The sequence below is a fragment of the Antennarius striatus genome, chromosome 14 (genome assembly GCF_040054535.1).
Source record: "Antennarius striatus isolate MH-2024 chromosome 14, ASM4005453v1, whole genome shotgun sequence".
Lineage (NCBI taxonomy): Eukaryota > Metazoa > Chordata > Actinopteri > Lophiiformes > Antennariidae > Antennarius > Antennarius striatus.
Genome location: NC_090789.1, coordinates 19,232,250 through 19,257,611, shown reverse-complemented (window position 1 = coordinate 19,257,611; position 25,362 = coordinate 19,232,250). Strand labels below are relative to the sequence as shown.

Here is a 25,362-nt window from a genome sequence, read left to right as displayed (position 1 = left end):
CACTACGCTCAGGAGGAACCTTCATGTTGAATCAACCTTCGTTGGTCTCTCGTAGGGGCAAGTATTTTTTCAGCTCTAGTTGTTAATAATCACAAGGTTTCTGGTTAATCTAGCTGGTTAAGACGAGCCAATGTGACATAGTGAGTGAATTCTGTTACAAGTAAAGCTTCTCTTTGGATTTAACCAGAAAAGTGCTACATAAATCTAATCCATTATTATTATTATTATTATTATTATTATTATTATTATTATTATTATTATTATTATTATTATTATTATTATTATTATTATTATTATTATTTATTTATTTATTTATTTGTAATTATTTTTAAAAAATATTTTCATTATTATTATTATTATTATTACATGTTCTAAATATTTGCGTAATTAAAGATTAGCGTGAGCAAAACGTGCAGATTCTCTAGATCCCGGGACTATAACGAAAAGAAAAATATCACAAAAAACTCCCCAAACAGCATCGATATTATATCAAGATGTAAAATCAAAACGTCCGTCTCTATTGTATTTTTTCTAGTGATAGTACTCCAGGTGAAACTATTGACCTTCCTCTCTGCTACATATTTAATCATTCATCCGTTTTTATCGGAGGCCACAAACAGGTCATCAGCCGCAAACTGAAAAGATTATTATTTAATTTGATTTCCTAATCTTGATTCTTAATTCTTAATTTTGATATTCTTTTTTTTTTTTTTTTTTTTTTTTTCAACAAATCCAGCTGCAGCAGAAATTCCGTTTTGAGTTTGTAACAGTTTTGAACTGTTTTTGTGTGTCAGCATTTCAAAAATGTGCTGCATGGGTTCAGGGTTCAGCCGGAGGGTTTTACTCTGACTGAGGAAAGACTTCTTGTCTGTTTGTAACGGCGCTCGCTGAACGCTTTTAGTGTGAAAGAATGAAAAGTGATTGTGACTTCTGCTTCTGACTGCAGGTTAAAGAATTAAACAAACTGAACGAGGATGAAGCAGCAACAAAAGGAAATCTACAGCAGATACTCACAGACAGGTGAACAGGCTGTGTGTGTGCATGCATGTGTGTGTGTGTGTGTGTGTGTGTGCGTGTGTGTGTGTGTGTGTGTGTGTGTGTGTGTGAGGGGGTGGTGATGATTCAGATTTCTCACAGGAACTGTTACTTCGCGAGAAGCAGAAGCACAAAACACAGTTTTTCCATTGAGGAAGGATTTTTCTGAGTTTTTTGGGGTCCACAGAAAAGCCGACGGCATCAAAATTTGACCTTTTCGTTTGGGGACATTTGATTTCAACGACTTCCTGATTGATCTGAGAGGAAACAGTTTCCACAATGTCCAGAGTTGCCAACCTGTCAAAGCTACGGCAGGACAGGGTGAGAGAGATCAACCTGCGGGTGAGTCGCCACGCTGTGTGTGAGCGTTGTGTGTGATGGTTGTGTGTGATGGTTGTGTGTGATGGTTGTGTGTGATGGTTGTGTGTGATGGTTGTGTGTGATGGAATCTCACTGACTACAAAGGACGACCATTTATGGACAGAAATATGTTGACTCCAGCTAAGACGACGCATGTTGCTGTCTGTGTTCTCCTGATTTTCACACTTCCCTTTCTGTTCTGACTCTTAACAGTTCCTATTTTCTGTGGGGCCACAGGCTCTGAGAGACACTGTGTGTGTGTGTGTGTGTGTGTGTGTGTGTGTGTGTGTGTGTGTGTGTGTGTGTGTGTGTGTGTGTGTGTGTGTGTGTGTGTGTGTGTGTGTACTTTGAATGTAGGTGGTGGTGTACACAGTGTGCGCATGGTGCTTGCCCACTGGATGTCTGACTATAGCAACTGTTGCCATAGAAATGGCAGTGGGTGTTTGTGATATTACTGCGTTCTTACAATGTTTTTGGCCTAAAGAATGTGTATAAATAAAAATCTGAAAACAACCACCTGAGGCAGGTTTGCACCGGCGTTACACCGATGGAACACGCTCACCATCGCCCATCAGGAACAAGGTTTACTAAACGAAGGCTGGGGGGTGCGAAGACGGGTCGACTTTGGAATTTGTTGGTTTCACTCAGGTCATTGTTAAAGCTGAGCATCAGGAAAGCAGCGAACATCACAAAGGACGCGTCGCATCCTGGTCACGGCTTGTTTGAACTGCTGCCATCAGGAAAACGGTTCAGGAAATAAAAACTTACACCAGCAGGATAAAAAAACAGCTTCAATGCAACCGTCATTGGTCTGCTGAATTCTGCCAAACTGCTCTGAAATATATTTACATACATGCATCAGTGGCAATGTGCAATTTAATATTCATTTAACTTGTCAGACTACTCCTGGTGAAAGTCACAGTGTGTTTAGTTGGTTGTGCTTTAGCCCTGAGAGGCGTTTGGCTGTCAAACCTTCAGCACAGATTCTGGTCTGTTCTGTTCCTGGATTGTCCAGAAACATTCCAACGCTGCATTAACGCGGCAATCTGTCACTTCAAACAAAACAACAGCGAATTTCATTTGGTTAACTTTTGAGTGTGTGATCATAACTACATGAAACTGTGACAGGGAAATGCTTTCATTTATGTTTAAAAAGGTGTTCTACAAAGCCAACGAATTGGAATTTGTATTTGTGAAACCCTCCACCACAGATTTTATCGTTAGTTTTCAGGACTTCGACGACCTCACACTGAAAACCCCAGTTGGAGTCTAACCTGTCCACATGGGAGGCTGGATCTCAACCATTGTTATCAGCAACCAATGAAAACCATTTGTTTGTGACGTGTTTGACTCTCTCTGAGTGGAGTGGAAACTTCATTAATCGATTGATTATTTTCTGGTTCTATGTCAACTCTATTTTGTCCTCAATGCCAGCGGAACCATGAGTTAGACACACCTTTCAAATCATGTAGAAATATGACTTCTAAAATTAGTGAAATGTTAAAGCTCAAGTCCAGAGAGGGTGCTGGGTGTACAGGGGGCGGGGGGCGCGGGGCCAGCAATAACACCTTCTCTGCACTGTGGACCCCTTTCCAGCAGGCAGAAGATTGAGCCCTGAGGCACATGGTTTTCCAGATTTAAGGTTGGATAAGGATAAAGCTTCATATCGCCTCCTCCTCCCAGGGCTCTTCACTCTGAGGATGCGAGATTTCTGGTAACCCGTCAGGTCTTTAAGAGTAGAACAGGAGGCAGAAGCTTTAGCTATCTGGCTCCTTTACTCTGGAACGATCTTCCGGCCTCGATCCGGGGGGCTTATTCAAGAATAGACTAAAAAACCTCCGCTTTGATAAAGCTTACAATTAGGATCAACATAGATTCCACTAGATAAGCTGCTATAGGCCTACAGACTGCTGTTTCCCTCCTTTCCTGCCATTAAAGGGAGTTTCATCAATTATTTTTGGGCTTCTGTTATGTCTCTTTCTTTCTTGGTCTCTGACATTTATTAGTACCGTCTCAGTCATCCTACAAGTGCTTGCAAGATACTGCCGTTGTGTATGTGCTCTTTCTTGACAAGTATAAAAGTCAACAACCCAGGAGTCAGTGAACACAGCCTGAAAGTCCAGTCCCCACTTCAGGATCTAAACTCTAGACTGCAACTCTGTCTGGAGTTTCTTCCTCAATGAGGGAGTTTTTCCGCTATCGCTTATGCTCTGGAGGGCTCTGTTTGGTTTCTCTGTCTGTTAAAGCGCTTTGAAATGTCTGTTGATGTGATGAAACGCTTTACAAATAAAAGTTGGTTGATTAACAAAAGTGAGCAGCACCATAATCCTGGATGTCCGGAGGGTCCCGTCAACAGTTTTGTGATCCGTCAGCAGTCACGTGAAGCTCTAAGGCCCTGAATTATGGAGATATGCAATAGGTGGTCATTTGTTTGCAGGCTGACTTTCGTCTTCCTTGTCTATGTGCTTTATATTCTCACTAGAACTTCCAAACATCATCACCATGATGCGCTTCGTGTCATTCACATGTAGGTAGATGTTTTGCTCACATTTTGTCTCTCGCTTGCAGAATAAAGAGAGGGAGCGCATGAGAGAGCGAGAGAAGGCAGTGAGGGAAAGAGAGGCCCGTTACAACAACGGTCACCTCTTCACCTCCATGACCGTCTCAGGGACGACACTCTGCTCAGCGTGCAACAAGAGCATTACCGCCAAGGAGGCCCTCAGCTGCCCCAGTGAGTGACACAGGGCCCCAACCGGTGGTGGAAGGTCTCGATCCAGGAACAGCATGAATGGACTAACTGACAGCTAAGACATTTAGAGAGTACACACACATACTGGAAATACTGGAGGTAAATATTGGAGGTTATGCAAATAGAAAGATGTGATCATGTTTTGCTGTGTTTTTTTTACAGCATGCAGTGTCACCATCCACAACCGCTGCAGAGACACTTTACCAAACTGCGCCAAAATGAAACAGAGGGTAAGACGCCGGCTGTACGAACACTTTTTTTTTTGCATGCCTACACTGGCCTTGAACCGGCCGACCTCCGGTCCAACACCTATTGGACTGAGCTACTGCCATCCCAAAAAAGTTCCTCTTCTTTGGTACTGAGCATCACCTCAGACCCCCCAAGATCAGAGGGTCAATTCGATCTTCCCTTTTTTGATGGGGTCCAAAAATATATGTGTGTGTATGGAGTGTGAAGGGTACAATTAATTGTTCTGTAAAACCAATCAAACCAATTACTTGTTAGCCTCATGCTAACTGATCTGAAGCAGGTGGGAAACTTGAAGGAGACTGAACAATAAATCCAACCTGCTTGTGAGGACTTCTGTCATTACTACTGTTTGTTGGTTTGTGTCCTGTACTTACAGCAGCAGAAGATGGCGCTAGTGCGGAACAACTCAGTCACACAAAACGTCACACTACGCACAAAAAGTGAGAACTTTTCTGAAGCACACACTTCTCGTAACTCAACTGGCTCTCCATGTGCCATTGTTACGTTTTTCAGTTCATCTTTAATTATTCTCCCTTTCCTAAAAATGTTCCTCTCTTACTTTATCTAATACACACTTGTGTTTTTCATCCTCCTCCTTTTCTTGCGCTCTTCTTCCTACTGTGTGTGTCTTTGTCACTCCTTAGCTGCAGGAATGCGTGAACGTCCCACTTCAGCCATCTACCCGTCTGACAGCTTCCGCCAGTCGCTGCTCGGGTCCCGCCGTGGTCGCTCCGGCCTAAGTCTGTCCAAAAGTGTGTCCACTAACAACATCGGGTAGGCTTCTGTTGGACAGCAGCTACAACACTACCTGAGGGCAGGCTTTTAACTTTAGCCACCTGTGCCTAAGCAACAGGTATGATGAACAAAGCACAAGATAACAAGGCAGTCAGCGACTGCAACATCCTGCGACACCCCTGAATTCAAAATTTTACCCTGACCTACTTTCATAATGGTCGCAGCAATGAATTCTATATTGTACTATCGAGTATGACATTGACCTAGTTTTCCAAAGGTGAAGGTCATCATCACATTTTTGTGCCTCTGGCTTCCTGAAAATGTTGCTTTTTGTTTTGTGATTTAATCTCATCAGGTTTCAGAGATGTGTACCTAAAAAGGTACAAAAGTGAAAATTTGACCTTGACCTAGTTTTCTCAAGGTCAAAGTTGTGATCAAATTTTCATCCCCTTGGCTGCCTGAGTCATGTGCTTTTTGTTTCATCTTTCTATCTGCAACCGTTGTGAAGATATTTGGTGGACGGACAAATGAACACACAAACACTGACATTACAACACATCACTGTTTCGTGGGATCTAATAAATTGTTCAGTCCAACTTCAACTTCAAAGTTTCACTACGTGTTAAAAACTTTAGCTGTTTTAATATTTAGTCTGATAGACAATTACTTAAAGTCTGTTCCTACACTTATTTTCTTTATTCTTAACATTTTCAATACCTGAAACAAACAACGTCAAGACCTGACCTGGAATGCTAATGCTAATGCTAATGCTATTGTCTTATACTGTAAAATCCTGTCTCCCCAACCTTTACCTGTGTGTGTGTGTTTGTGTGTGTGTGTGTGTCTGTGTGTGTGTGTGTGTGTGTGTGTGTGTGTGTGTGTGTGTGTGTGTGTGTGTGTGTGTGTGTGTGTGTGTGTGTGTGTGTGTGTGTGTGTGTGTGTGTGTGTGTGTGTGTGTGTGTGTGCTAGGACCCTGAATGATGAGTCTCCCCTGGGGTTGCGTAGGATCCTGTCCCAGTCCACTGACTCCCTCTCCTTCAGGACCAGAGCTACGTCAGTGGAGTCTCTCACTGATGATGGTATGAGAACATCAACATCCAGGAGAAAACGTTACTATAATGTCAATAAGTTTGTGGTGGATTAATTTAACGTGTCTGTCTCCGAGCACCTTGGTGTTTGAAACCTGATGTTCTCCGTCTGATGTTCTCGGTCTGATGTCGTGTTCTTGTTCAGGAGATCTCTACTACACGTCTGTGCTGGACGAGATCGAGATTGAGGCCCAGGACTTTAAGGCTGACTCGTGGAGCATGGCGGTAGACAGCAGTTTCTTGCAGGCACAACGCAAAAATGTCATCAAGAGGCAGGATGTCATCTATGGTGACAATAACATCATCCATCTTCACCTGTAGTTCATGAAACTTATTAATGTATTTCTGTCCAACTTTACCGAATCCAGAGAGAAAGTTAGCATATAAATGCTAATGACAGGATGAAAATGAGATTTCTTAACGTACTAAACGTACACCTGCTGTGTGTGGGTTTCTTTCCTCAGAGCTCATTCAGACAGAGCTGCACCACATGCGGACCCTGCTGATCATGGAGAGAGTGTTCCGACAGGGGATGCTAGAGGAGCTCCAGCTGGAACCCGGCACCGTGCACGGCATTTTCCCTTGTCTGGACCAGCTGATCAGGATACACTCCAATTTCCTGGCACAGCTGCTCCTGAGGCGTAATGAAAACCTTCAGCCTGGATCGAGCTGCAACTTCGCCATTCACCGTTTAGGAGATATTCTACTAGAGCAGGTGACTGCCATGCATTCTGTGTGCTTATTAATACACTGTTCAGACTGCCAGATGCTGAAAGGTTAATTATTATTATGGTTCAGCACACATCTATAATAGTATTACTGACGGCCAAAAGTTTTCCTGCATGGGTCCAGCATATTCAGTAAAAAAAGAAATAACTAAAAAAATGAACTTCTCATTCTTATTGACATGTTGTTGTTATTTAGATTTTACAAAAAATTATTTGGAAATGAGTTTGTAAAACAAACATGGGATGGAAACAACTTTTACATACAGTATTTTCCACCGTATGAGGTGCACTGGATTATAAGGCGGACCTTCAATAAATGCCCCACCTAAAAAAAAACCCTATATATATGTATATACGTATATACAGTATATAAACAGTATACACACACACACACACACACACACACACACACACACACACACACACACACACACACACACACACACACACACACACACACACACACACACACACACTGTATATATACTGTATATATATATATAATAATTTTATAATATACAGTATATATATTATAATAATTATATATTACTACAGATCATAATATCAAACTCTACAGATATTTATGATGTTTATCTATTACTGAGTATAGTGTGACTTACATCCACATAATAATCCAGATCTACTCTAAACACATTTGTAGGTCGTCGGCTATATGTGTTAACAAATGGGGCTACAAAGGCTGAAATAAAATTTAGACACAGGCTCAGCAAGTGTTTTTATCTTGTTAAAATACTGGAAAATAAATAATAAAACTATTTTCATTTCAGCTCTGAAAAGTATATATAAGGTAAAACCAGCAGCGCTCATGTGTTCTGTCAGTTCTCAGGCCAGTGTGCAAACGAAATGAGGAAGACGTACGTGGAATTCTGTAGCCGTCACTCAAAGGCCGTCAAATTGTACAAGGAACTGCTGGGTAAAGACAAGAGGTTCCAGAGCTTCATACGGGTAAGATGGAAACATAATGCAAGATAACGTTAATACAGTAAAACATGCAGTGACTTCTAATTAGAAAAAGACTCTTTTCTCATGAGTACCACCGTAAAGCCCTGTCGGGAACACCTTCGGTATTGCCTTTGGACCTTTTGTCTTCAGAGTAAAATTCGATGTGTCGTTTGTCTTCAGGTTAACTCTGTAATCATGTTTCTACCTGATCTTTATGCTGCGAGGAAAACACGTTTTGTTTGACTTGCTTAATGTAATATACAACCAAAAGAGGGCTCAGACCAGTCGTCACAGTCGTCCCAACTGATAAACCAGTAACCTGTCTCCTAGATCCCACCCCACCTAGTCTTCTTAAAGACACTTCAGCTGATCCAGAATGCTGCTGGACCTGAGAGATCAAACCTCTCCTTTATCGGCCTCTCTAGACTGGCTCCCTGTAAAATCTAGGAAAGATCTAGACCTTGAATTCTCCTCACATGCAAACCTCTTTACAGTCAGGCATCAACATTCTTTCAAAATCTTGTGGAACATTATGCTCTCTGGATGCAGGGGGACTTTGCCTTCATGCAACATTATGGACATGTTGGACCATTCGGATAACATTTTCCTCCTCATCTGGCCATTGGCTGTGTTTGTGCATACCGTGCAATTTTTTGTGCGATAGTCTGTCTTTTGATTAATTCAAATTTAAAAAAAATTTTAATAGTTAATGGAGCACTTTTATCCTCTGATGTCATTTAGTAAAAAAAAAAGTCTTCATGTTGTTTGTCCGTAATGACTAAAGAGAGTAGAAGACACATATACTGATGCCTGAGGCTATAATCTCTGAAGGGAGCCAGAGCCTTCAGTTATCAGGATCCTCCTGTGGAACCATCGTCAATCAATCAATCAACTTTTATTTATATAGCGCTTAATCAGATCTGCAGATATTTCAAAGCGCTTAACAGACAAATAGCCAAACAATCCTCCAGAGCAAGTATTAGCGACGTCAGCGGGGAAAAACTCCTTCATAGAGGGAGAAACTCCGGACAGGACCCAGACTCTGGAGGGCGGTCATCTGCTTTGACCTGTTGGTTGGGAAAAAGAAATTAGGGACTGGGGACAGAGATAGGTCAAGGAAAAGAGAGAGACAGACAGAGAGAGTGGCAGATAGACCATCTTCAGTTTCAGTCCAGGAGGCAGACCACTCTCTAAATGTAGGAGTTGGCCTGAAACATTCCAAAAACATTCCACTAACATTAGCAATAACATTGTTCTGGGACAGACAGAGTGAGTCACAACACACGGGAGATGAAGACATCCCACTGATGTAGGCTTGAACCTGCTGCCCAACTGTCAGACGGTCAATCAAACAGTCATGTTATTTACAACATTGCCTTTAATGGAAGTTCTGTTTGAGCGCATTGGTATACATCAGTAACTTTGAGTAGACATACCTTTGTGATGGTACTACTCCGTCATGCCTCACCCAGGACCTTCTTCCCATGATGCAACAATGCTGACCACTGCGCTACCATGCATTGCAACAGTTAAAAGATATAGTGACAAAATATATAACATATGACAGCCGTGATAATTTTATTCATTTATGCTTGTCTCCATCTCCGGTCAGCGGGTCAATCGAGGACCTTTACTACGCTGCCATGGTGTTCAGGAGTGTATCCTGTTGGTGACTCAGCGGATCTCCAAGTATCCCGTTCTGATCCAGCGCATCCTGGACAACACCAGTGGTAAATGACCCAAAGGACTTCGCTATCAGTTTCCTGTTTATACGAAACAATAGGATTCTGTCTAAGATAACACAGAAGAAATTTTAAAAAAAGAAAAGGCATTTAATACAACAGTGTAAAACTGGGAAACTGTAGACCCATACACAAAAATTATAGCATGTTAAAACATTAATCTTATCTTCATGCCTTTCTGTTTCACTTCCAGATGATGATGAAGAAACATCGTCTCTGGTCCAGGCACTTTCCCTTATCAGAGAACTTCTTAACTCCATAGACCAACAGGTATGAACATACTGATATAAGAGAAATCTGTGGTTGATGGTACTTTTACGACTTTCTTCATCATGACATTACATTATTGTCAGCTTTGGAGGTAGTTAATGAACTACCAGGTGCAGACACAGACACTGAGGCAGGTGCTGGATTCAAAAGAGTTTAATATAACAATACTTAAACAAAAGAACTGTCTTTGGGCATGGAATGGAAGTCCAGGGTGGAGGCAGGGTAGGTTTTAGCCCCATGACTAAAGCTGGTGAGGCAAACAGAAAGGTGAGTTGAGTCCAGAGATCCAGGCGGGAGTGTTGACCAGCAGGTTTGGAGAGTTGCAGGAATCCGGGGCAGGCCAAACCCGGACTGAGCACCGCTGTAGACACAGGAGAGGAGACTTGGTGATCTCTCACTTTATACAAGACACAAAAGATCAGAGTTGGCTTGTTTTGACTGACTGTCACAGAGCCAACGATCAGGCAGGGAATGGAGGTTGAAGTTCTCATAGTTGAGGTGAGTCTTGTCTGCATACCAGCAACACAAGCTAATGGTGCAGGTAGAAGACTGGCCAACTCATGACTGGGTGGCTGCAGGATCACTGTGGTAGGTGGACCATTAGCAGGGTGGTGTTACACTTAAAAGAAAAAAATAGACAGATATTCTACTCGTAGCTAAAAGTCTTTACAAACAAAACTTATAAAACACCTTTTAGTGACGTTTTTACTTGAATATGACTACATTAGGCCTACATATCAACATTTCTACCAATGAAGAATTGCATCATAGCCACACATAGGGAGACACTTAGCAACGCGACACTTTGTCAGGCGGGTGGCTGTTGTAAACAAACTGGCGGGTGTTGTGATGGGCCATGGATCCCAATGTACAAAAGAGAACGATAGTTGATGAGAACAGAGGATTCAAGGAAGAACGGACTGAATCATTTGCTTTTGTTGCCAATGCAGAACGATCGCCTGCACGTTTGTGTGATTGTAGTACTACTGGAGAAATTAGAGGAGCACAAAGATAGATTTAAGAAGTGGATTAAATCTCCAAAGTCTACTACTGCTGTCCCGAATTAGCTGAAGTTCCTCCTTTATCTTCTCTTTAAATTCCTTCTTAAACTCTTCTGAGGCTGCACGATCAGAAAAAGTCAGTCGATGATCAATCTTGATTCCAAGATTTCGAGCAGCCTTGGTAGGAGCAAGAGACAAGGTGCCAATTTTGATGTTAATGTCTTTTCCAAATAAAAGATCACCTTTTTTTCTGCTTTGCAGATGGAGGACTTGGAGAAAACACAGCGACTTCAAGAGATCCTAGCGAAACTGGACCCACGAGCTGAGACAAGAGTTAGGGATGGTGGACTTTTCAAAGCTGGAGAATTGCTCCGCCGGAGACTTATCTACGAAGGGATCCTTTTGTGGAAAACCCCAGGATCCCGTCTGAAAGGTACGCAGCACTTTAGAAACAGTCTTTGTGTAAAATGTGTGATTGATATGTAATCTTAATCAGAACCATATCCTGAATGCTCACCTGGTGGCATATTTTTAATAAAGATAAAATACTGCTAAAGCACTACGGTGTCTTGTCATTGTTTTTTTTTTAAATGTACAGATGTCCATGAAAGTTAAATTTGAAGAAAATGCATAAATCTGATTCAGATTCAGGTTAAAAGACGACAGGGCAGTAGATCAATCCAAAAAATGTAAATCAGAGTCAACTGGCGAGGGAGCTGGACGTTGCCCGGCAGTGTTAGGAGCAGGAGAGATTGAAAGCTTGAAATCGGGAGCAAGCCAGTTCAAATATTCAAAAAATATCACAGTTGGAGTCCAACATGTTAGAACAGAGTGTAGTGGACGATTCCACAAAGACTGGATGGAGAGAGGACACTTAAATATGAGTGGTATGTATATGTAGTAATATGTAGTAATCCATGAATAAAACTGTGATCCATAAAGCTGATAGAAATGAATATATCTTGTTTTATTTGCTTTGATCTGATCTTGTAATTTCCAGATACGAACAACCGACTTATGCACAGTCAAATGTTTGTATCTTGGGGGAACATCTGACCGCAGTTCTCCTCTCTGCCACAACCCCCACCGAGCACCACCGCTCCATATGCATCTCTCTGTGCTCTGTACACCTTTTATGTCCTCTCTCACCAAAACCTCACCCCAACATTCGTGTTGTGTTTGGTGTAGATACTCAGGTCCTACTGATGACAGACATCCTGGTGTGTCTGCAGGAGAAAGACCAGAGGTATATCTTCCCATGTCTGGTAAGCCTACACAATCACACTCACTGAAACTGAGCTCTTCAACGGATCAATGAAAAGTTGATTGTTGATGTCCTTCTTCTCCCTCCATTGACTCACACGGTACATCGTTGTGTTATTCAGGACAAAACTCCAGTGCTTTCCCTTCAGAACCTGATAGTGAGAGATATAGCCAATCAGGAGCGAGGCATGTTCCTCATCAGCGACTCCTCCCCTCCTGAGATGTATGAGTTCCACGCAGCCTCCAAGGAGGAAAAGAACATCTGGATGCGCCACATTCAATACACTGTCAGCAGGTGGGCCATCGCACCGAGACGTGCGCACACACACACACACACATACACACACACACACACACACACACACACACACACACACACACACACACACACACACACACACACACTGCAGACGGATGTCATGTTCTGTTAAATGGCAAAGGCAAAGCAGATCACCAATCAGAATTTGAGATTGTGGTGCTTTTGTGTGCTCAGGTGTCCATCAAAGGAGGAGTTCCCCCTCATAGAGTCTGAACACAAGGCCCACCTGAGGAGACTGAAAGGTGAGGAGACGCAACGAAACACGGTCCAATAGAAAGAATTCATGTCACATCAATTAAATTAAACTTCCATCCACTGAAATCCTGATCCCACTTGTAAGAACAGTCACTCTCCATGTTTGACGTGTTGATGACTTGTTGATTCTCAGCTGATCTCCAGCAGAAGGACAGGGAGATGTTGGAGCTCCTGCAGGAGAGGGTGACTCTTTTCTGTGAACTGGCCGAGGTGACGAGTGGTCAGATGGGCTTACGGCCCCCCGTCACTCGCTACCTGTTCAGGGCGGACACACCTCAAGCTCCTCGGGCAGAAAAACTCCTACTTGATGCCACAGCTGAGGGTAAATCTGCTGCTGTGTTTTCATGTTTGTGAGTCAAACATAAGTTGATTTAGGTAAGAAAAAAGGGTGAATAACAGGCAGATTCACCCCTAACTGAACAGAACAAAAACATCCTGCTTCAGTTTTGGTGTGTGTGTGTGTGTGTGTGTGTATGTGTGTGTGTGTGTGTGTGTGTGTGTGTGTGTGTGTATGTGTGTGTGTGTGTGTGTGTGTGTGTGTTTCCACAGTGGATACGTTGAGTGAGCTCCTTCTGGGCTCCAATTTTGACTTTCCTCTTCCTTGCCATCACGGTTACAGGGAAGTGGAAGAACCCAGTAAGTGACTGAAGATTCCTACAGATATAAGACAATTATGTTCCTCAATGATCTGAAGTAAAAATAGAATGCTCAAGACGTGTACATATGCTATGCAAATCAAGAAGGTCAATCACATGGAATGCTGTCAGATATCACTTTAAAAATTACTCCTCAACATGCATAAAATCCACACAAAAAAACTATAAGATGAGACACTAATTATGAAAAAATGAGACTTCTTGACTTGTATTTGTCTCTGCTCAGGTGATCAAGATCTCCTGGTTAATGGAATCCATGATTTCTTTACAAAGGTGAGCTGAGAGCTGCGGTGGAAGTGTAAAAAGTGCAAATGGTAATTACACCATCTAAGGTGTAATAACCTGCATTTTAAAGTCAGTAACTCATATAATTATTAAGGTACCAGCATCCTCTTGCCTGCTTGAATGTCTTTGACTTATATCGGAATTAAGTCTGGTGTCAGGCTAATTGAGACTCTTCCATTTTAGCGTGGAGCTAGCTTCTCTGTGTTTTGCATTATTGGCTTTAGGTTGTGTGTCAGAGTGTTATATTATTGGGCAAATCTCCTGTGCTTTTTTGGGGGGATCAACAGAGTCTGTAGTTAGTGAGTTATAAAAATGTATTTTCATTGACATGACACTCTGACGTTCTTCTTCCAAAGGATTACATAAGGACTCCAGACAAACCACCTACAGTAAGTAAGGGGGGGAAGGATTATTGAAGTCTATGCATATGATAGTCATCAATAACGATTTGCTGTCGGCATTCATAGGAGATCTACCAGCGGCTGATGAATCTCAGTGTTTATCTTCATGCACTCCAGGTGAGCGTTATTCACTCAGGATGTCACACAGTTCAGGAGCACGCAGTATACAGTTCATCACATGTTGAGCTACACGCAGTGCAGAGAATCCTGCATGTATTGATGGTTATAGATATAGATAGAGGCTGTGGCTACAGCCGCAGTCTACCATCACCAAGTATGAATGAGGAGTGAATGAATAATGGGTCCAATGTAAAGCATCTTGAGTGTCCAGAAAAGCGTTATATAAATCTAATCCATTATAATTATTATTATTATTGATCCCGAAGAATAGGTATGCTTTGTGTTATTCATTTATGTGAGGGGAAAGTGCAAATCCTTGTTTCTCAGCTTGTTTGAACCATTAAATGTTTTAACTTGTCATTGGTAGTGCACGGAGGTTTTCTTCCTCCGTGCCATCATACAGTCATCCATGCAGCCTAACCCTAACCCAGTATAAAATATAACAAAAAGTAAAGGTAAAGGTGAAGATAGCAGGAGGCCCACACGGTAGGTAAGGTACACCCTTCTTACATTGTAAGGCACGTCACTGTCTAATATCACAACAACAACACCTTGGCCCCACTACACTACGGACTGATAGAACATGAGAAGGAGCTTAGGACAGATGTTGAAGGAGGCCAGCCTCCTCAGGAAGTACATCCTGCTCTGCCCCTTCTTGTACACACAGTCCCAGCTGAGTGACCAGTCCAGTCTGCTGTCTAGCTGCAGTCCCAGGTACTGATAGTTTCCTACCACCTCCACCTCACTGCCCTCCATGATCACTGGCTGTGGAGAGGGAGGTGCCCGCCGGAAATCCAGGACCATCTCCTTGGTCTTGGAGACGTTGAGCTGGAGCTGGTTCTGTTGGCACCACTCCACAAAGTCAGCCACCTACTACTACTACTACTACTACTATTACTACTACTACTACTACTACTACTAATAATAATAATAATAAGACGCTTTATTGGTCATTATACAATTATACAATTGTACAATGAAATTGTAAAGTCAGATGGAGAGTTGGTCGGGTCGCTGCACTCTGGACGCGCATGCCACTGTGGGCCAACATGACCTAAAGGTCCTTAGATGATGTTAGATATTTTTCATGATGTTGGTGGGAAACTGGAGTACCCAGAGAAAACCCATTTAGATACGGTGAGAACATGCAAACTCTACACAGAAAGTTGGAAACCCATGACCTTCTTGCTGACTCCATCTGGCCTATCTGCCTCTCTCTTTGTCTCTCTCTCTCTGACCCTGTCCTTATCTTCATTGTATTTCTTTTCCACCCAACCGGTCAACGCGGATGGCTGCCCAAAAGAGTCTGGGTCCTGCCCGGAGTTTCTTCCTCAATTAAGGAGTTTTTCCCCGCCGCTGTTGCTTATGCTCTGGAGGGTTCTGTTGGGGGTTTCTGTCTGTTAATGTAACGGGTGTTGTTTGGACCCAAATGCAGTACTCTTTTGTAGAGGAGATAAGATGAAGCTTACTTCAGCAGAGGCAGGACGCCCTGAGTTCTGGAGAGCTGGCAGCACGAACTGTGAGACCGACGAGGAGTGAGCCGAAGAGAGGTCGGGGCAGGCAGGGAGGTCGAAGCCAGGTGAACAGTCCGTGAAGGCAGAGGTACCGTTGAGGAACAGGCAGGAGAAGAGACGAGGCCAGGCGGAGGAGTCGAAACCAAACGAGCAGGCAGATACCAGAGGTGCTGAGGCGAAGCACGAGGTCAGGGACAGAAGGCAGGTGAGTTTACCGGGAGGCAGACGAGGATGGCAGGTCAGGGACAGGCAGAGTCGATACCGGAAAATCAGACAGGGAAAAAAACGCTGGAAAGTCTCGCATGACGCTGAAGAACAATCTGGCATGGAGTGAAGGTGCTGGAGAGACTAAATGCAGGCTTGATTGCAGTGATCAGAAGCAGGTGAGCAGCATGGGCTGAAGCAGTAGGCGTGGCCGGCAGGTAGAGTGGAGCAGAGTGAGGGAGAGTGGAAAAATACTGCAGGGGTGTGACAGGAGGGGAATGAGAGTCGGAGACTGTGACAGAACCCCCCCCTCAAGGGACGGCTCCTGACGTCCCAAAACTGCCGCAGAGGAACCGGGTGGGTGGAGGGGGCCAGGTGGAGGGCTAGAATTCTTCAGAGGCCTCCGTCCTAGTCTCGTCGTCCGCCGAGAGAGAACTGTCCCCCTCCGAGGCTGAGCTGACGTCATCCCCTGTAGATGCCCCAGATGCAGGAGGAGACCGAGTGTTGCCGATGGGACCCCCTCGTTCAGAGACAGTGTTGGAAGGCTGGTCGGGGTGTAGGCGATGAAACTCCTTAATGACTCTAGCATCCAGGATCTGACGGGCCGGGACCCATGACCGTTCTTCCGGACCGTACCCCTCCCAGTCGACGAGGTATTGTAGGCCCCTCCCACGGCGACGAGAGCGTAGCAGGCGGTGCACTGTGTAAGCAGGGGCCCCGTCAATGAAGCGAGGCGGCGGAGGTGGCTGGGAGGCAGGTTGCAGGGGACTTTCCTGGAACGGTTTGACCCTGGAAACATGGAAGGTGGGGTGAATCCGCATGGTGCGGGGCAACTTGAGCCGAACAGCCACAGGGTTTACCACCTTCTCGATGGGGAATGGCCCAATAAACTTGGGGGCCAATTTCTTGGACTCCACCCTCAGCGGAAGGTCTCGGGTCGACAGCCACACCTTCTGTCCCACCTGGTAGGGGGGAGCCTGGGATCGACGGCGGTTGGCGGCTGTTGTGTACCGGTCAATGGCTCGCAGGAGAGCTGTCCGAGCCTGCGTCCAGGTCCGACGGCAACGGCGAATGAAGGCCTCCACGGAGGGGCAGACCGTCTCTTTCTCCTGTGCAGGAAAGAGGGGTGGTTGGTAGCCATAGGCGCACTGAAATGGGGATAGGCCGGTGGTAGAGCTGATGAGGGTGTTATGGGCGTATTCCACCCACAGCAGTTGAGTGGACCAGGAGGCAGGATTCTTTGAAGCCATGCAGCGGAGCGCTGTCTCCATCTCCTGGTTCATCCTCTCGGACTGGCCGTTGGATTGAGGATGAAACCCGGAGGACAGGCTGGTGGAGGCTCCCAGGAGGCGGCAGAATTCTTTCCAGAAAGCAGAGGTGAACTGGGGTCCTCGGTCTGAGACCACGTCGGATGGGAGGCCGTGGAGCCGGAACACGTGCTGCAGGACCAGTTCAGCGGTTTCTTTGGCCGAGGGGAGCTTGGCCAGGGGCACGAAATGGGCCATCTTGGTGAACCGGTCCACTACTGTCAGGATGGTGGTGTAAACTCCTGACAGTGGCAGCCCGGTGACAAAGTCTAAAGAGATATGGGACCAGGGTCGGTGGGGCACAGGCAGAGGATGCAGGTGCCCGGCGGGAGCCCGGCGAGGAGCCTTGTTCTGACTGCAGACTGGGCATGCGTTTACAAAGTCTTTGATGTCATCATCCATGGAGGTCCACCAGAACCGCCGCTGCAGAACCTCCTTGGTGCGGTGTATTCCGGGATGACAGGTGAGTCGAGAAGCGTGGGCCCACTGTAGAACCTCAGACCTTAGCTGCTGGGGAACGAATAGGCGGTTTTGGGGGCAGGAGCTGGGCCCCGGCTGGTCCTCCAAAGCAGCTCTCACGCGCTCCTCCACCTCCCAGGTGAGAGCAGCCACCAGATGAGAAGCAGGAAGGATGTTGTCAGGACTAGAGGGGGCCTCCTCCCCGCCCATGAATTGTCGGGATAGGGCGTCAGGTTTTACATTGCGGGAGCCTGGCCGGTAGGAGAGGGTAAAACGGAATCTGGCGAAGAATAGAGCCCACCGGGCCTGACGGGAGTTCAGTCTCTTGGCTGAGCGGATGTACTCCAGATTCTTGTGGTCAGTCCAGACGAGGAAGGGGGTCTTGGTTCCCTCCAACCAGTGGCGCCACTCCTCCAAAGCCAGCTTCACCGCCAATAGTTCTCGGTTCCCAATGTCATAATTAATCTCTGCTGGGGACAGACGCCTGGAGAAGAAAGCACAAGGGTGTAGTCTTTGATCCTTGGCAGAACGCTGAGAGAGAACGGCCCCTACCCCCACATCAGAGGCGTCGACTTCCACAACGAATTGTCTCTCAGGGTCAGGGATCAGGAGAATGGGGGCCGAGGTGAAACGCCCTTTCAGGAGCTGGAATGCCTCCTCGGCGGCCGAAGTCCAGTGGAAAGGGACCTTGGAGGAGGTGAGGGCGGTGAGAGGTGCTGCCACCGTGCTGTAGCCCCGGATAAACCTCCTGTAGAAGTTGGCGAACCCCAAAAAGCGTTGCAGCTGCTTGCGAGAGTCAGGGACAGGCCAGGAGGCGACAGCTGAGACCTTTGCGGGGTCCATCTCCATGCGGTCCCGGCCAATGATGTAACCTAAGAAGGACACGGAGGAGGCATGGAACTCACACTTTTCGGCCTTGACAAACAGGGAGTTCTCTAGCATGCGCTGCAGCACCGTCTGGACATGGAGGATATGTTCCTGCTTGGACCGGGAGAAGATCAGGATATCATCTAGATAGACAAACACAAACTTGTTTAGCATGTCTCTCAGCACATCATTGATGAGGTTTTGGAACACAGCCGGGGCATTGGTGAGCCCAAACGGCATCACCAGATATTCGTAGTGTCCTGTAGGGGTGTTAAAGGCCGTCTTCCACTCATCTCCCTCTCGGATCCGCACCAGATGGTAGGCGTTGCGGAGATCCAGCTTGGTGTACACGGTGGCCCCTTGGAGCAGCTCAAAAGCTGAGGCGATGAGGGGGAGAGGATAGCGGTTCTTCACAGTGATGTCATTCAGACCTCGGTAGTCGATGCACGGCCTCAGAGACCCATCCTTCTTGTCGACGAAGAAAAACCCCGCTCCAGCAGGTGACGAGGAGGGTCGAATGATTCCGGCGGCCAGGGCATCGCTGATGTAGGTCTCCATGGCCTCCCTTTCAGGTGCGGACAGCGAGTAGAGACGGCCCTTGGGGGGTACAGAGCCGGGAAGGAGGTCGATGGCGCAGTCGTAGGGCCGATGAGGAGGTAGAGAGGTGGCCCTCGCCTTACTGAACACCTCCCGGAAGTCGTGATAGTCAGAAGGCACCATGGAGAGATCAGGAATGGAACAGGGGCTGGCAGACGGCGTGGGGGCCCCCACAGGTCTGAGGCAGATCTGCTGACAGGAGGGACTCCATCCCAGGATGGACCCCGTGGACCAGTCTATATGGGGGTTGTGGCGTCGAAGCCAGGGGTAGCCGAGGATGAGGGGAAGATTGGGAGACCTCAGGATATGAAACCGGATGGTTTCACGGTGTGTGCCAGACAGGAGCATAGAGATGGGGGCAGTCTGATGGGTGACAGTTCCCAGGAGATGACCGTCCAGAGCGCTGGCTGGCATGGGGCGAGGGAGAGGATCTCGACTGATGTCCAGTTGACGGGCGAGGTCCTCATCCATCAGGTTGACGTCTGCCCCCGAGTCGATGAAGGTGGCGAGGGTGTGGGACCCCCCTACCAACAGGAGCTGGGCATGAAACAGAGGTCGTGGGCTAGGGGCAGAGTTCTGGGACCGGCTCAGCAAAATGCCCCCTTCTACTGCTGAGCCCTCCCTTTTACTGGACACCGGGAGACAAAATGGCCGGCTTGGCCACAGTAGAGGCAGAGATTTTCCCGGCGTCGTCGTTCTCGTTCCTCTGGTGTAAGGCTGGTTCGCCCCACCTGCATGGGTTCCACCCCCCCGTGCATAGGTTCAGAAGAGGGAACAGGAATGACTGGGACCCTATGTGAACGAGCAGAACGCCGGGGATCACCTCTCTCACAGCGTTGTTCCTTCCTCCTGGTCTGTATCCGCCTGTCCAGCCTCGTAGTCAGCTCAATGAGACCGTCCAGGGAATTGGGAAGGTCGAACGGAACCAGCTCATCCTTTACGTAAGGAGCCAGCCCATTTAGGAAGGCGTCACATTGGGCAGCAGCATTCCAATCGCTGAGACGAGCCCGAGTTCTGAAGTCTATGGCATAGTCCGAAACTGTCCGATCTCCCTGCCTCTGACTCATGAGTCCCCCAGCTGCATCAGGACCCAGGGAAACGGGTCCGAACACCTTGCGAAGCTCCTCACCGAAGGCTTGGAATGTGGCGCAGGCAGGCGTGCCTCTCTCCCACTCCGCCGTCCCCCACAGACGTGCTCTACCAGTGAGGTGATTGATGGCGAAGGCGACTCTGGCCCCCTCTGTGGCGAAGGTATGGGGTTGCAGGGCAAACAGGATTGAGCAGTTCGTCAAAAAGGGATTGCAACCCTCAGGATCCCCATCGTAGCGCTCTGGTGCCCCCACACGGGGCTCAGATGTGGAACTTGATGCTGGCACAGGGGTGGGAGCAGTAGGGGCCGGAACGGGGACCGAAGCAGCGTGTTGCGCCATGGAAGCTGCCATCTGCTGTACCTGGGCAGCTAGCGAGGTTAGCGCTCGTTCCAGGGATGATGCAGACTGACGAGCCTCTGCCGTGTTGGAGACTAACAGAGACTCATGCTGCTGAAGCATTGCCTCCACGAGGGCTAGGCGAGACTGGGGGGATGTGGGGTCTGCTGGGTCCATTTCTGGCCAGATTGTACTGTAACGGGTGTTGTTTGGACCCAAATGCAGTACTCTTTTGTAGAGGAGATAAGATGAAGCTTACTTCAGCAGAGGCAGGACGCCCTGAGTTCTGGAGAGCTGGCAGCACGAACTGTGAGACCGACGAGGAGTGAGCCGAAGAGAGGTCGGGGCAGGCAGGGAGGTCGAAGCCAGGTGAACAGTCCGTGAAGGCAGAGGTACCGTTGAGGAACAGGCAGGAGAAGAGACGAGGCCAGGCGGAGGAGTCGAAACCAAACGAGCAGGCAGATACCAGAGGTGCTGAGGCGAAGCACGAGGTCAGGGACAGAAGGCAGGTGAGTTTACCGGGAGGCAGACGAGGATGGCAGGTCAGGGACAGGCAGAGTCGATACCGGAAAATCAGACAGGGAAAAAAACGCTGGAAAGTCTCGCATGACGCTGAAGAACAATCTGGCATGGAGTGAAGGTGCTGGAGAGACTAAATGCAGGCTTGATTGCAGTGATCAGAAGCAGGTGAGCAGCATGGGCTGAAGCAGTAGGCGTGGCCGGCAGGTAGAGTGGAGCAGAGTGAGGGAGAGTGGAAAAATACTGCAGGGGTGTGACAGGAGGGGAATGAGAGTCGGAGACTGTGACAGTTAAAGCGCTTTGAAATGTGTGTTGATGTGATTAAGCGCCTAACAAATTAAAGTTGATTGATTGATCTTTAATCCAGTTTTTAATAATCTGGATTATCTCATCGTATCCTACAGGCTGCCGTCATTAAACAAGACTCCATTCTGGAGCTGGTGCTGCTGCAGTCTCAGGATACTGTAGCACCAGCTGCAGGAGGAACATGGCGGCCTCTCTGGCGAGACGTGGGAAGTCGAGATAGCGGCGCGGCGTCGACCATCGGGGAGTTGGCTCTTCTGCGGAGACAACACAGTTTACTGCAGGAAGAACTGCTGAGGCTGAGGGACGCTGAGAGTCGCTTCAAGGACAGCGAGAGGGCCCGGGCCAAGCTGGAGCGGCAGGTCCGACAAATGAAGGTATGGGGGCGACAAACGTGTGTGTGCACACACCCACAGGTGTGTCGCAAAAGATTTGAATAGCAAGAAAAATTCTGAAATTGTTTTTACAGTCATTCCATAAAATTAATCCCGTATATTATATAGATTAATTAAACACAGAGTGAAATATTTCAAGCCTTATTTCTTGAAATTTTTATGATAACATCTCAGAAATAATGAAATCCCAGAATTCAGTGTTTCTGAAAATTAGAGTATTACATAAGATCAATAAAATTTTTTATTTTAAATAGACTTCTGATAGGTATATTAATTTCTATCCTTTCAATACTTTTTGGGGCCTCTTTAATCATTAATTAATCATCAATGCAGCGTGGCATGGAGGCCATATTCTCAGGAAAAACTCCTTAAATTAGCATTTTTATGAAACCCTTTTTGGAGTCCTTGGAGGGGGTGCTGGAGAGCGCTTCTACTGGGGACTCCATTGTTCTGCTGGGGGACTTCAATGCTCACGTGGGCAATGACAGTGAGACCTGGAAGGGCGTGATTGGGAGGAACGGCCCCCCCAATCAGAACCCGAGTGGTGTTCAGTTATTGAACTTCTGTGCTCGTCATGGACTGTCCATAACGAACACCATGTTCAGACATAAGGGTGTCCATATGTGCACTTGGCACCAGGACACCCTAGGCCGCAGTTCGATGATCGACTTTGCGGTCGTGTCATCGGACTTGAGGCCGCACGTCTTGGACACTCGGGTGAAGAGAGGGGCGGAGCTGTCAACGGATCACCACCTGGTGGTGTGTTGGTGGGGAAGATGCCGGTTTGACCTGAGGGTCTGCTGGGAACGCCTGGCGGAATCCCCTGTCAGAAGGAGTTTCAACTCCCACCTCCGGCAGAACTTCACCCACGTTCCGGGGGTGGCGGGGGACGTTGAGTCTGAGTGGACCATGCTCCGCGTCTCCATTGTCGAGGCGGCCGACCGCAGCTGTGGCCGTAAGGTGGTCGGTGCCTGTCGTGGCGGCAACCCCAGAACCCGTTGGTGGACACCGGCGGTAAGGGATGCCGTCAAGCTGAAGAAGGAGTCCTATCAGAACTTTTTGGCCTGTGGGACTTCTGAAGCAGCTGATAGGTACCGGCAGGCCAAGCGGAATGCGGCTTTGGTGGTTGCTGAGGCAAAAACTTGGGCGTGGGAGGAGTTCGGTGAGGCCTTGGAGGACGACTTCCAGACGGCTTCGAAGAAATTCTGGTCCACCATCAGATGTCTCAGGAGGGGGAAGCAGTGCAGCATCAACACTGTGTATAGTGGAGATGGGGCGCTGCTGACCTCAACTCGGGACGTTGTGACTCGGTGGGGAGAATACTTCGAAGACCTCCTCAATCCCGCAGACACGCCTTCCCATGAGGAAGCAGAGTCTGGGTTCTCTAAGGCGGGCTCTCCTATCTCTGGGGTTGAGGTCACCGAGGTGGTTAAAAAGCTCCTCGGTGGCAGGGCCCCGGGGGTGGATGAGATCCGCCCAGAGTTCCTCAAGGCTCTGGATGTTGTGGGGCTGTCCTGGTTGACACGCCTCTGCAACATCACGTGGACATCGGGGACAGTGCCTCTGGATTGGCAGACTGGGGTGGTGGTCCCCCTTTTTAAGAAGGTGTGTTCCAACTACAGGGGAATCACACTCCTCAGCCTCCCTGGCAAGGTCTATTCAGGGGTTCTGGAGAGGAGGGTCCGTCGGGAAGTCGAATCTCGGATTCAGGATTTGTAAAACTTTTTTTGTTGTTGTTTCACAGAGCATTTTGTAAAATATTGTTACCTTTTAGCATGAAATAAGCTAATTTACGCTTCTTTAAATAACATTCTCAAATAAGCTGCAGCTCAGAATGTGGACGGTTTGATTATTCTCATTCCTCTGTTGCTCTTTCAGCCGTCGCAGCTCGGGGGGAAGATGTCGACTGGAGCTGAACCCCCACAGGTCAACCAGAATCCCGTCTACCAATCAGAAAACCTCCAGGAAAGCAGCGACCTGGAGGTCGACATGACATCAGATGATGACGACGGGACGGCGTCAGTGAGCTCTAGAGGTCAGATCACAGAATGAAGGGAAACAATGATTGTGTTATTATTCAAGAGACATAAGGATAAATGTTGGTTTGATTCTTTTACAGATAATCCTGTGGAGATCTGATCATCAGCATGTTTACAGGGTTTAAAGTTATAACTCTTTACAGTAATAAATCAGTGTCTTCACAAATGCACACCGTTGTTCTCTCTAGCCAGCGTGACGTGTTTACAAAAATATAAATGTCTATAATTTCTATCTTTATTTAGCTGCTATAGTTTGGAGTTCATGCTGTGTGACTGAAATGAAATGAAATGGTTTGGATTAAATGTAACTCCTGACCAAAGGGATATCTGATAATGTTGCTAAAATGAACGTCTGTTGAATCTTTTGATAAAATGAACACAAGGACTTATTATTATGGTGGTTTCTGTTTTCAATATGAGCATGCAGTGATTTTATGTTGTCTGTAAATATAGAATTAATGAAAACAAGTAGGACTCATCATTTTCACAATAAAGCATATTAAAATGTTGGAAAACTCTGTACTGTAAACTGCACTGTTCTGTAAGTTTCACCTATTTGTTTACATATTGATATATTTTAATCCTGTAAAGACAAAATGTTTTGCTTGACATTCGTCCGGTTTAAGTTGTTTATTTCTTGAATTTGTTAAACATTCTTGAAAAAATTCAGATACTTTATAGGGTTTTAAGGAAGAAGTGTCAAACCACTCATTAGTGACTGACTGATTAATTGTTTGAGTGATTGATTGATTGATTGTGACAAGATGCAACATATCACACATACTACATGTGACATATTAAATACCACATATACTACATCACATATTACATATATTACATATTTTAAAAGCTTATTTAATCCTTGTAAAGCAAAATAAACTTGAAACTTGAAACAATTTGTTTTTCACTGTTTTATGTATTTTTTGAGTGAAAAAAGTTCAAACACAAAATTTCAGTAACATTTAACAAACGTGAGTTTGAGTGACAGGTTCAGGGATTCAAACCCACAACCTGTGCGAGGCATTAGAGGAGGGGTCGGCAACCTTAAACGTTCAAAGAGCCAAATTGAACCAAAAAAAATAAAATCAAACCTGTCGGGAGCCGCAAATAATTCTAAGCTTTATATGAAGGCAACACAAGCTCTAAGTGTCTATATTGGCTATATTAACCTAACTTCAAATTGATTAACGTCTACAAATGCATAATGAGATTCATGATTATTTTCCATGCAGCGCGTCCTGGAGAGAATGACGCACCACGTGACGACTCTGTTGTACCATATTTGGTGCTTTAAGTTTAACTTCCATCACTGTATTACTGTATAATATTTTGTTGCATTGACAAACTTGTTAAATCTGCTCCCAAATGCAGCTCACGTATCAAAGATCGCTCCTAAATACAGGAATCCCCGTTCAGTGTGTGATGGTGATGAACGTCTCTGGACTCTTTCATCCTGGTGAATACAGTCAGCTTGAGCTCCAATGACAAACAGTGTTTCTGCTCCTGGAGACT

The 25,362-nt window shown here is 46.4% G+C and overlaps 1 protein-coding gene across 2 annotated transcripts; it reads left to right on the top strand.

Annotated features, from left to right (window-relative positions):
• Positions 1–1,094: 1,094 nt before the first annotated feature.
• arhgef2a (Rho guanine nucleotide exchange factor (GEF) 2a) lies at positions 1,095–24,738 on the top strand. 2 transcript variants are annotated; one of them, XM_068333189.1, is made up of 23 exons: positions 1,095–1,377; positions 3,964–4,126; positions 4,307–4,374; positions 4,773–4,833; positions 5,038–5,167; positions 6,098–6,207; positions 6,362–6,505; positions 6,681–6,931; positions 7,785–7,910; positions 9,520–9,637; positions 9,843–9,919; positions 11,182–11,353; positions 12,109–12,185; positions 12,306–12,478; positions 12,677–12,744; positions 12,891–13,079; positions 13,307–13,393; positions 13,640–13,686; positions 14,055–14,087; positions 14,166–14,216; positions 21,518–21,793; positions 23,690–23,846; positions 23,931–24,738. In XM_068333189.1, the coding sequence occupies exons 1-23, from the start codon at positions 1,315–1,317 to the stop codon at positions 23,948–23,950; spliced, it is 2,661 nt and encodes an 886-aa protein (XP_068189290.1). In that variant the 5' UTR covers positions 1,095–1,314; the 3' UTR covers positions 23,951–24,738. The 2 variants fall into 2 exon arrangements, with proteins under 2 accessions (XP_068189290.1, XP_068189289.1); XM_068333188.1 differs by having other exon boundaries at positions 1,096–1,377; positions 4,770–4,833.
• The last annotated feature ends 624 nt before the right edge of the window (positions 24,739–25,362 follow it).